General features: G+C 35.2%; 1 protein-coding gene across 1 annotated transcript in view; it reads left to right on the forward strand.

Annotated features, from left to right (window-relative positions):
* The window catches only part of FOXP2 (forkhead box P2), a 403,901-nt gene that overhangs the window by 243,467 nt on the left and 148,021 nt on the right, over positions 1–12,413 (forward strand). The window contains exon 7 of the mRNA XM_053977653.1: positions 12,351–12,413. This exon is cut by the window's right edge and continues 39 nt beyond it. Coding sequence (XP_053833628.1) covers positions 12,351–12,413 — 63 coding nt within the window. The remainder of the gene's footprint in view (positions 1–12,350) is intronic.

Here is a 12,413-nt window from a genome sequence, read left to right on the forward strand (position 1 = left end):
GAACACAGCAGACAACCAGACTTCAGTACTATGGTAATAGACTTATTCATCTTGATTTGGGAAAATTACTTGGGTTAAATGCTGTCTGTGGTTGAACACTCATTAAAACCATTAGAATTGTTACATCGAATCATAGAGAGGCTTGAGTTGGGAAGGACATTAGAGATCATCTAGTTCCAGCCCTGCTGCTGTGGACAGGAGCACCTTTCACCAGACCAGGTTGCTCAAAGCTTCATCCAACCTGACCTTTACCATTTCCAGGAAATGGGGCATCCACAGTTTCTTTAGAGACCTGTTCCAGTGCCTCAGCACCTTCACAGTAAACAATTTCTTCCATGTACGTAATGTAAACCTACTCTAAGTTTTAAGTAGTTCCCCTTATCACTACAGGCCCTTATAAATAGATCCTCTCAATCTTTCTTGTAGGCTTCCTTCAGGTACTGGAAGGTCACAGTTAGATCACCCCAAACACTTCTCCAGGGTGAACAATCCCAATTCTCTTAGCTTTTCCTCATAAGCAAGGTACTCCATCTCTCTAATGATCTTAGTGGCCCTTGACTCAGTGAAAAGTTTGAGAAAATAATTTATTTTTATCTTCCTTGTCTTTAATAGCTTTAGGATTTTTCTGTTCTCCCTGTTCACCAATTCACTAACTTTGATTTTTGTGAGATTTTGGTAATAGTATTACAAATGAGTGTCAGCTACTTAAATTGTTTCCTCTGTAGTAGTAATGAGGATTATGATACAAATGCTCTGATACCTCAATTAGTATTTAGATTGGACTCATAAAACTTCTTAAGGAACCATCATCTGTCTATCAGGGGAAAAAACGTAGCATACATGTGAGGTTAGCCCAGCCAGTGTTGTGGTTGACTAAATGATTCCTTTCTGATCAGATCAGCTGTTGCCTAAGAGGTAATTGTCCTTTGGGTTCAGGATTCTCATGGGATGCATTCTTGTCCCTTCTAGCTACAAGGCAAAGTGAATCTCAAAATCTTAGCTTGTGCCTCTTTACTCATAACCCATTTTAAGTAGCTGTATGTATGTTCTGACCTTTTTTAGAAACTTTGTTGGAAAACTCTTGCTAGAAGTAAAAAACTTATGATCAGACACAAACATATCTTAATCTAACCACAAACATAAGCTAACTCATAAGAAGTATCAATAAGCTCTTTCTTTCTCATACTATGAGATACAGCAGTATTCAAACAGGTTTGCATTTTTAAAATGAGTAATCTTTCATCTATGCCAGCAGGATGATGTTTGGCCTACAGCTTCCTCTATGTTTTTGCTTGTTACTGGCAAATAATTCTGTATGCAATGTCCTCCCTGAAAAACAGTTGGAAGTTTATTTTTTTGCATAGAAAACATTGCTAAACATTTTACCAAGATGTCTAGTGGTTTTAGTAACTGAAAGTGTACTATTTTCAAATGTTGCCTGAGAGTCTGGTTTGATATAATTAGTCATTTGTGTTTAAATATTTTATTGTGATGCTATTAATCATGATCTTCTTCACTGTTTCTTTTCAAAAGAGCCACAGCACTTCTCAGGGTTAAGCATTTGTAAATGATGATAGTTCCTAATAGCTCAGTGCAAAAGGCACTATCAGTGGTATGACAGAAGTAGAAATTCAGAGCTTTCTCTTGCATCATCTTCAAATCCAAAACAGCCTCTGAATTAAAAAATCGGGGACAGATGTTGGTCAGAATGTTTAGATCACCATAAAACAAGCAGGGTAGATCTACATCTCCTCTTGAATTGACAGCATCCTTTATTTTGGGGAGATTTTTTTTTGCTTCATTTATACAGAAAACAGCATCGTTTCAGACCAGCTATCCAAATTAGAACAGTCCAGGGCATGACTGTTCATTGATTTCCTATTTGATTAAGAGTGAGCAAAAAATATAGAACCCTTTATTTAAAATTAGGCTCTTTGAAACCCTATTGAAGAGGATCAAGAAAAGGGAAGCATTAGGAATATAACGGTGGTCTCTTGATCTGCCTCATTAGTTCAATGGTATTTCAAAAGTGCAGTTTTTAACAATATTGTTTGCACATGTTTTTGGAATTCTAATCAAAAGATAAATCGATCAGCAGTAATATCTTGGATGTAAACCCTGCAGTTTGACTAGCTAGCCAGAAATTGCCCATACTTTCCTTGATATATCTTTAAAACAATTGCTGTATGATGGGGTAGCAATCATTGCAAGGATAAGAGGACGTAAAAATATACTTTTTTTCAGAGTCATAACAATAAAACATGGTTGGACTTGTACTCTTTTGGTAATAAAACTGATTTAATGTACAAACAACTCAAGAGTAGTTTCATCTTGGGTATTTTTGCTTAAGAAATCAAGTTACTAATTGCACTTGACAAATTATTAAGGCTTTCATCATTAAACCGACACAGAAAAAAGTATTTTCTGCCTACTAGAATTTACTTTGTATAATAGAAAACTGGATTAATATACAACAATTACTGAAAAACATTTTATGTTGTAAATAAAAATATTGTTAATTGTGAAGAACATACACAACTTCTCAGTAGCATTGTAATAGGTATAACTAGAAGTATTAGAGAAATTAGGTTATAAAGTACTGGTTTTAATTAGATACCTTGTATTTTATGAAAAAAATGGTTGATTGATTTTTAACCTTTTTTAAAATTTAATTAGTCAAATGCAAGAATAAGAATGTATGTGAAAGCAGATTTTCTAGCCTAATTTTACCAAATGCCCTTCTTAGAAAGTATAAGTAATAGAAATATTAGTATGAGATTCTGTTAAGAATGACATAGTATAACATCATTTCCCTTAATACTAAAGAATTTCATTAGATAAAACTTTCAATCTTTTCACTTACAGGTCTTTCAAAGAGGCACTTTGTTTGACTTTGAAATGTGCTTTACAGTAGAGTCAGCTCTCTGCTGATATTAGGGGATTTAAACATGAATAAAGATCAGTAAGCACAAATTATGAGTGAATTCTGAATTAAAATACAGCAAGTATTGTGGTCACCATCCTAGCATGAGTGGGTTATGTTTGCAGCTTTTTGGTCAGAAAATATCATATTACAGCCATCCTGAGATTTACCTCAATATTTCCATTTCATTCCATTTCATTCCATTTCATTCAATTTCTTTTTTTCCTGTTACTTTCTTATAGTTCCCTTTCTTTTCCTTTCCATTTTCTATTTCTCTCAGAATTGTCGTGAAGTTTATGCTTGAAAAACTAACGATCTGGTTTAAATCTTAGGAAGGTAGGGAATAATCAATCAATCAATCAATGAAGCAAACAAAAAGCCCAAGTCACCACCAAAGACCCACAAACAGAAAAATGAAAAACCAAAACCAAAACAACAAAAACATGGAAACTAGTTTGTGTGGTACCTGATTCTGCTTGGGGCAGAAGACAAGGCTTTGCTTACTCTTTATTAAACTTGGTCCATTTCTAGATATATGGCCCTTTAATGCTTCTAATGATAGTTTTGCAGGATTGTTAATACAAGAATTAGAATATATTTTATTAGGCATTGATGAAATGATCAATAATTCTGCTTTTTGTCGTGCCATTTAGAATACCTGTCATACCAAAAAAAAAAAAAGTAAAAAGATATTTGAAAAGCTACATATATTTTTTTTCTTTATATTAGCTGCTGAAAATTGACATGCATTGAGTTTTGTATGTAGTAGGATGCATACTACTGTATTCCAATTCTTTCTTAGGAAGACATACAAGAGATCATTATCTTTCTTAAATATATATGGATAGATTTACCTGTTTAAGACCATGTGAAAAGAATAAATAAAATAAAAGCAGGAAGAGATTTTTCTGTGTTACAAGGAATTTGAAGGTTCATGTGCGACTCAGTTGAATGTTGCAATCCTTCTTAGCTATAGATACAAGCAGTACTTTTAAAAATATTGCTTGGATGTGATGTGCTATTGTAACTATTTGTATTATTGGGCCTTAAAAACTTATTCAAGTTCTTGATCCCTATTGAGCAAGGTATTGTAGGAGTACAATGAAGGGACAGTTTGTTTCCTAAAGCGCTAAGAATGTTGTGTCTTTGAAGAGGTTTTAGTAATAATAGAAAAAAACAACTTCAAATACCCTCCAGTATAACTGAATACTATTCAGTGGCTGTAGGGTCATCTACATTACAGTAGTGTTCTTTACACCACAGGTGATTTTTCTGGAGTAAGTCAAAACAATGATGCAAATCTCTAAAATCATATCAGTTGTTACTCAAGATAACCTTACAGTATTGTCTCTATCTGGATATGTTTTTACCACAACTGCTGTGCTAAAAAGCATTTTGTTTTTATGACTTTTTATGATGTTTTCACCTTTTTTCTCCTTAGAAAGGTTCCTCACCTTACCATTATCTTGGTCTGACCATGAAGAAGAAAATTACATAAATACACTTAGTAGTTTGATTAGAGGACAACTTTCTGGCAATAATATGGATGACTCAGATTGTGTTTCCTTGCTGTCAACTCCTTGCCCTATTTTCACATATTTTTTGAGGGACTACATAAAACGCTGTGGTTGCTGTGCTGTCCGAGATGGTAGGAGCCCTATCTCTGTGCCTCACCTTGCAATTTTGCTTTCACATTTACTTTTTCACTTGTTTTTTTTTTTTTTTTTCAGTTCTTCTGTTCTAAGGAGTCCTATTCACTCTTCTTCCTGAAACATTGGCCAAGTTCTGATGGCTCAGTCTTTTTTCCTGCTTATGAGACAATTGAAACACAGCTCCCCTTCTTGAACCTGGCATTGGAAACTGGAAAAGTAGTTTCCCTTTTTCTCCAAAGATATAATCTACTATTAGAGAATAAAACACTTTCCAAGCTGTACAGGAAAAAATAATGTGTACCATTTTCTCTGGTGTATGGGAGATATAAGTTATGCCTCTATCCTGGTTATGATCTCCTGCAACTTTCAAACAGCATAAAAGGGGCTATGTAAATGAAAAAATAACTTAATGAGAAAGGAGTATTCCTTCCTCCATATTAAGCTCCTAGAGAAAAATCCTTGTCTTCAAAACTGCAGTTGTATGCTTTTTTGAACTGATACAATGTGCCAGCTTCATTGCACAAGTGGAAATACTTGTGATACAAATACAATGGTGATTTTTTCAAAGAGCATTACATAAGGCTAGTCAAGGTAGCAAGGCTCATGGCTTGCAGCTCAGGGGAGGAAATTACTTCATTAGCACACCAGTGCTTCGTTCATGTACTACTAAAGAAAAGGGAGCATTTTAATGTTCCAAAAGAATTATAGTCATCTTCTCTGCAAATTAAGGAAGCACACTATGTATCATAAACTCTGTACATTTTCCCAACTAACAGAACACCTGTGGTCACTCATGGGTTATGTATGTTTTATTGCAGAACTGCACAGCGTTGAAGTTTGGAGACTTTTTTTTCCCTGAAAATTGAAACAATTAAAAGAATTCCTAGTTCTCCAACTGTTACCTATTAACAGTGTTTCTAAATCTCACCTACGGTCCAGCCAGTGATTGGGTGGCTCCTATTTCCACCCCTTTCCTTTTGAAGTTTGCAGTATAAAGCAATCCTTAATGTTGCATTTGGATTTGCTGAGTGCTCCAGCACCCTGATCACTTCATTGATTTCTGTCTAAGGCTGAGGAAAGAGAATGGGTTTTGGTTTTCCTATTAACAGACCTAATGTTTTTTTTTATTATTATTATCTCTGTGTTGAGTTTGGCATGCCATCATTGGAAATGCACATACCATGTTAAGATGTACTTCAGTTAATATGCATGAAACCAGGATAGTTGATTGCTAGTGGAAGATACTGATTAATATGTAAAAAAAGATTGTATACCTTTAAAAAACCCAAGCTACCTAGCTATAGTTAGTGCTTCAACACATGCCTAGTGTTAAGCCTCAACCACGTCCTGGATTTTTTCCCTCCTAACTTCGAAGAATTCAAACTATTTCTTATCTCTGAAACACCTTGTTCTTCAAGGGGAATTTTGGTTACTTCTGTATCTTTTTAAGGTTTTCTTATTACTGGGGATACAGGAATTTCAAGTGATTTTTTCAAAGAGCATTACATAAGGCTAGTCAAGGTAGCAAGGCTCATGGCTTGCAGCTCAAGGGAGGAAATTGCTTCATTAGAGCACCAGCACTTCTTGCATGTACTGCTAAAGAGAAAGGAGCATACTGAGAACTATCTCAACCATGCATTGACAAGCCCAATTTTGCAAGCTGACCAGAAAGATCTTCTTTTGAAGGAGTAGCCCATTGCCAGCCACCAAAGAATGGATTACCATCATCCTCACAAGCTGCTTCAAGGCAAGACACCAGCATACTGCTTCTGCTCAGGGTCTACAGGATGAAGCATCACAAACCAGCTAGGAGCAAATACATTTCAGACACATTTTCAAGCCCTACTAACTGCTAAAATGGTATTTCGGATATTATTCATATTTGTTCAGATGCTATTAGGTTTTTTGTGAAAAATCACTTCTGTAATGCAGCTGCCCATTTTACTTGTTTAAATGATGACTGGCAGGTTTTAGAAACTGGGTTCAGAGAATCATGGATACAAATTGCATACCTGGATCACTGGGCATTCAGCCTGTAAATTATGTGAGGTAGGTACTCTTTTTAAAATCAATAGCAAAAAATATACACAATTTGATTAAATAATATTGTATATTCATTAAAGCTGTTTTTTATAGCTGAAAGCCTTCTTGCTGGAGCTCACAACAAAATTGGTTGCTTGAATCCTAATTATTTTCCCACTTTTAATTAATGGGATAAATTATTGTTGTGATGCAGTGTTTTATTTCATAGTAGAGAAGTGTTTCTAGTTCAGCTGAATTACATATGCTCTTACAGCAGTACTTGTTTCACCTTTGTTGCTTCTTATTTAAGTTAAGAAGTTCTAGTCCCGCAGTCTTTCAGCCAGGTAGTGAAGACAATATTATATTATTTAAATGACCAGTCACAAAACACAAGTGTCTCATAAATTAACTGTGAAACCAATTCAGCAAACACTCTGTAGGTTGGAATTTGTTTTCTTAAACTATCTGGGAAATCTTTGGTAAGGGCATATGTATTAGTGAACTGGACAAGCAGTTTTTGGTCATCAGATAGCATTATAACATAAATAATTGAATGAGTGTTAACTGTGATTCATCAAACAACAAGAAATTCTTAGCAAAACTTATAATTCATTTACCTCTGATAGTTATATTTAATAGAAAATACACATATAGCAGTAATACATATGCACTCACACCAGCCCTCCCAGTTCTTAGTTCATTTTTTTGAAAACAAAAGAAATGTTTTCTGAAATGTTTCGTGAAACCTTCATTTTAAGTCCATGTTTGAAGCAGTAATGTATATTCACTCACATAACCTGTGTTTTACTCATGAAACAGAAAAGCAAAAGCACTTCTAGCCCAGTAGCTGTCTGGGTGACATTTCCATAGGGCCTGCTTTCTTCACTAGCCCTTCACTATCCACTAGCTGTAGATGTGGCTCCCCGTCATTGTGGTGGTGATCACAATATTTCGGTGCTGGTGCTTTTAGCAGGATACAGGTTATCAGAGATGTTGTTTATACATGTGAAAAAAAACCAATATGGAAGCTATACCTCATATTTCACCTGCTGTTAAAACTGAATGCAGCCATTAGATAGGTGGTTATATACTGTACCTTTTGCTGGAGTTTTGGGGAGATGGGCTGTTGCTGATAACTGATGGATGCAATTAAATTGCCATTCTGACCATGCATTTTCAATCTTACTAACAACATCTCCTCTCCCCTCAGTCTTTCTAGTCATAATCATCTCTTAATATTTTTTATAACCATTTAACTTCACTTTTTCCCATGTACTTTTAGATTTTTCTTCATATTTTTTTCCTTGTCTGTAGCATCAGTGACCCTCATCTTTTCTGATAAAGATCATAGACAGTTTTTATAGTTATTTCAGGAGCTCTGCTCTGTCCAATGTTAGTGCTGTCCTGTTCTTTTGCAGGTCTTTGTATATGGTTTTTAGCTTCTTCCAAAATGGAAGTTTCTTAGATAATTCTGTATTTCTTTAACATTTTTTCAGAATTGCTTTTCTGCCTGTACATTCTTTGCATCAGCCAAACCCTCACACCCTAATTTTCCTGCCTTTGGAGGGCAGTTTATGATCTAGCTGTGTATCTTCCCTTTGGCCAGCTGTACCTTGTGAAACATGGAATTTACACAATAAACCTTATATTTACCAGCCTTCCTTAAGACATACTCTTTCCATAGCTTTGACCTTGGTCTATTTTTTCTAGATAGTCAGTTGACTTCCAAGGAGGACTGTGTGTTCTTCCTACTGGACGTTATTTGGAGGAGCCATCCCCATATTCCCAAACTTATGTTAAAAACTTAGAGCAGATCCACACTACTCTTCCTTCTTTGTAAAGGTTTTTCCCTGCAGGCTGAAATTATTAGTGCTTTTTATCATGACAGTTTTAATGGCAGCTTTTGGTACTATTTGTTTGTATTTTTGAAGCTCCACTTAAAATATTATGGGCCTAAAATCAGGTGTAATTCAGTAGTATTATATCATCCTAACCACTGATAAACTTGAGACACAGAGGTGTGAACTGAGTGTTTTATAAGTCTCTGTTGGGTGTAACTTGCAACTTTGTACATTTCTTTAAATTAGTTTTGTTATTAAAAAAGTCAGTTTAAAATTATGAAAAAAATATGCTTGCCATTTGTACAGTTTCATACACATCTTAAAATCAGCACAGAAGGTATTCTCTGCTTTGGAAAGAAGAGGTTGGTTGGGTTTTTTAATGTGAATACTAGCTTGATTATATTTAGACTGCAACTGTAGATGTGGTTCCCAGTTGGAGATGAGGAGTGTAAGATTTGCTCATTTGTTTGTAATTGCATGTATGTAGGGTATGCTCACTGTTTGCTAACACCTTTCCTGACAGCCACGATAAGCTGCTGGAGCTGGCGAGAGAGTTCACCTAGCAGAAGCTGAGAAGATCAAAGGTCGTTTTATGAAATGCGAACTGAGAAGCTATAACGTAAACAAACCTGCTCTCAAAGAAGTACTGTTTCCTGCCTACATATACACAACTTTATTCTTTTAGGCTGTAGTCCACACTTTATGCAAATAATACTCATGCAGTTTCCATCTGAACATGAACAGCAGAGAGGGACTTGAGTCCTGGTCCCTCCAAGATCCATTTTGCCCAATAATTAGGACACCTCTAGGTCGTCTTTTATATTTGTTAAATGAAAAGTGAATCGTGGCTTAGGAGGTCTGATAAAAGTTGTGAGATTTTCATTATTGAATATTTCATAGTTTTCTGCTATGGCACATCCAGTATCTCTCCTTTTGACTAGTTTTGGGAAGTGTTGCCCTGAGTTTTAAAAGTGTTAAGTTTTCTTTTATAGTTCTTTTGAAAGTTTTAAAGTTCTCATAAAACTTCTTTAGCTTTCTGATAATGTTTACATATTTCTACTAGAGTTCTCACCCACTGTTCATGTAAATAATAATTGTTTTACATTCTTCTTTTTGGGAGGGGAGAATTGATAGACTGTTAGTTTGACCAGTGTGGTTAGAGAAGTAGTAATTCCATCCTCCAATCCACGGTCGCCTTTGGAATTCTATAAATACCAGATGTTCAAATAAAACTTGCTCTTTTTTCTCTTCTGAACTTACCAAGCTTCTGTGTACTCATTTCGTGTCCAATAGCAACTGGGAAGTACCTGTTGCATTGAGGAAGTAGTGAAAACCAACTGCCGTGATCCTAAATAGCAAAAAGTAAAAGTAAATGTTTCAAGCAAAGTGCATGGGATGCTGTCATTTTAAATTATGAATAAGAAAAGCAGCATTTCAAGTCTTCACTATTGAGGAAAGCATCAGTGTGATTTCAAACATTCACATGATAAAAACAGTGGTAAATCGGTAAACCCTAAAAGTTTCTATGATGCTGGCAATGGTTATGGATTCTAAAAGGTAAACAGTGTATTTCAAATCTATACAAGAATAACTAAGGAAATAGATCTCTTTGAACTCAATTATATCAATGTTTCACTTTTTTCCCCTGGTCTGTAAAGTAAATTCTTCTTGGTGAGTATTTCATTGAAAGATCCAATAGGAAAACTGGAACCGTTGTTAAAATTGGTGAATATCTCTGAAAATCAGCGTTACTGTTCTTTTCTCTCATCTCTCCAATATTCCTTCTATCTCCATCTAATCACGAGTCTCAAACTGTGCAGCTATTCTGTAAATAGTCATCCCTTGTTTGTTCCTCTTATCTATGGTGTTTTCTTGGTTTCCAAAAGAGCACAATAACTCTAAGCATTCATATCTCTCACCTCTTCTTCTGTTTTCTTTGTGATTCCATCACTTCCTTTATAACTTGAGTCTTTTCTTTCTTGTGCACTTACTTCTTGTCTGTAATCCAGCATGATTTTGGACTTCTTACGAGTTCCCAGTACTTCCACATCTTCCCTTGTCCCATTCTCCTACAATCTCATCTCCTGGATGGTTTTAGCAAACCCACAGCTTTTAATTTCTGCTCTGTCCTTAATGCCAGCTTCGATTGCTGAAAAGTCCATTTTTTTTTCAACCACCTTCATGCTCTGTCCCATGCTGCCCTATAAAAATCTGCAAATCCACTATGGCTGTTGCTGTTGCTGAATTCATGTCCATGTGGTGTGTACAGCAAGTTCAGCACTGGCTAATCCATGCATAGACTGAAACTTGCATTTATAGTAGCTGGGAATGATTTGTTTTTCCTTGCCTTCTGCTCTTTCCCGCTGTGTTTTTGCATGATCTTCTTATGCCACACATGCACGGTGTCAAATCTAATGGGGCCTTAATTTAGGCATCTACATGTTACTGTTATTAATTAATAACTCCATCCTTTGTTAATTTTGACAACTGCTAAGAGACTGAAGGGCAATTGTACTTCTAACCATCTGTACAAATGCAAAAATGAAAAAAGACTGAAGATTGCCCATGGAAGGCAGGTTCTGCAGGCTGGTGCATTAGCACGTAGTGAACTGGTCTGCAGTAGTCAGACATTCATTTTTCCCTAACAGACGTAGCCTCTATTTTAGGGACAACAAAAATAGTACTTTACTTGTGACAAGAAGTACCAGTAACCTTCAAAAGCATATTTGTATTAATCAACTAAAGGATATTGAAGCAGGAGAGCCAACTCAGTGTTCAGGGCAGTAAAGTGGGAGAGCTCTTTCTGTACTGAATAAGAAAGAGAGGAGAATATGTCCGTGCCTTTGACTTCAGTAACAGGCTTCCTTACTCAATAGTAAGGAATTACATGTTTGTATTTATGAGCTTTCTGAGTTCCTTCTGAGTCACCCACATGATGAGTTTTCTTACTAAAACAAAATAGTACAATGGAAATTTCCTCCTCCCCTCTAAATAAACATTCAGTTAGATTAATCAATTTTAATTTTATTCATACTTTAACAATGTATTTCCTGTTTGTTACACCACATTAAGAAAACTGTACTTCATCATATGTTGGTTTATGTCCTTACTTATCCATCAATGTTTTTTGAGCTCTTCAAATAACTCAGGAGAAGTTTTCCATTTTTTCTAATTTTTCATAATAACCTGGTTCCAATGGCTTAATTGAGTAGACCAGAAATTACTTCATTCTTCTCTTTCAGAGAAATACTTAGATATAGACACTGGTTGGGATGATATACAAAGACTATCATGCTTACAATGTTACTTCATTGTCTCTTTGTACTTTACTCTCTGTCTGTTCTGCATCTGTTAATGTATTTTACTAGTCTTGTCCTTGCCTGGTAACCTCCAGGGGGGCAGAGATTGCTAATTTGTTCAGTATTTGCACAGTAACAGCACAAGAGTTCTATTCTATGACTCTGGCATTATGACAATAAAATCACAACAGAAATGCATGGAATCTTATTTACAAAATATAAACTAAATTTAGTTGCTTTATGTGAATAAATTATACCAGAAATCATGCCAGAAATTAAATTTAGAATTTACAATTTTAGAATTTAGAGATTTATAAGCAAGGCAAAAAATTGAAGCCTTTCTTTCACCATAGAAAGGCAGAAAGTTCTCCTTTTTGGCATGTGAGATAAAAGACCTATGGAACTGGACTTGCATCTCAGAATGTATGAGGAAGTTCTGCAGAGCTTAAAATATAAATAATAATTTTGAAGATGTTTTATTTGTATACTTATGCTTTGATTTCATTATAGTTGGATTTGAAAGTGAGAAAAAGCTTCAAATTCATTTAGCAGCTAAAATAAGAGTGGAAAACTACAACAAACTTTTTTTTTTTTTCCAAAAAAAAGACTTCAGAATAGAGTAAATAACTCAGTCATAGTGAAAAATAAGCCGCATTCTGTCAGAGATCAGGATTAT

Source organism: Vidua macroura, chromosome 5 (assembly GCF_024509145.1).
Source record: "Vidua macroura isolate BioBank_ID:100142 chromosome 5, ASM2450914v1, whole genome shotgun sequence".
In the NCBI taxonomy this organism is placed as follows: domain Eukaryota; kingdom Metazoa; phylum Chordata; class Aves; order Passeriformes; family Viduidae; genus Vidua; species Vidua macroura.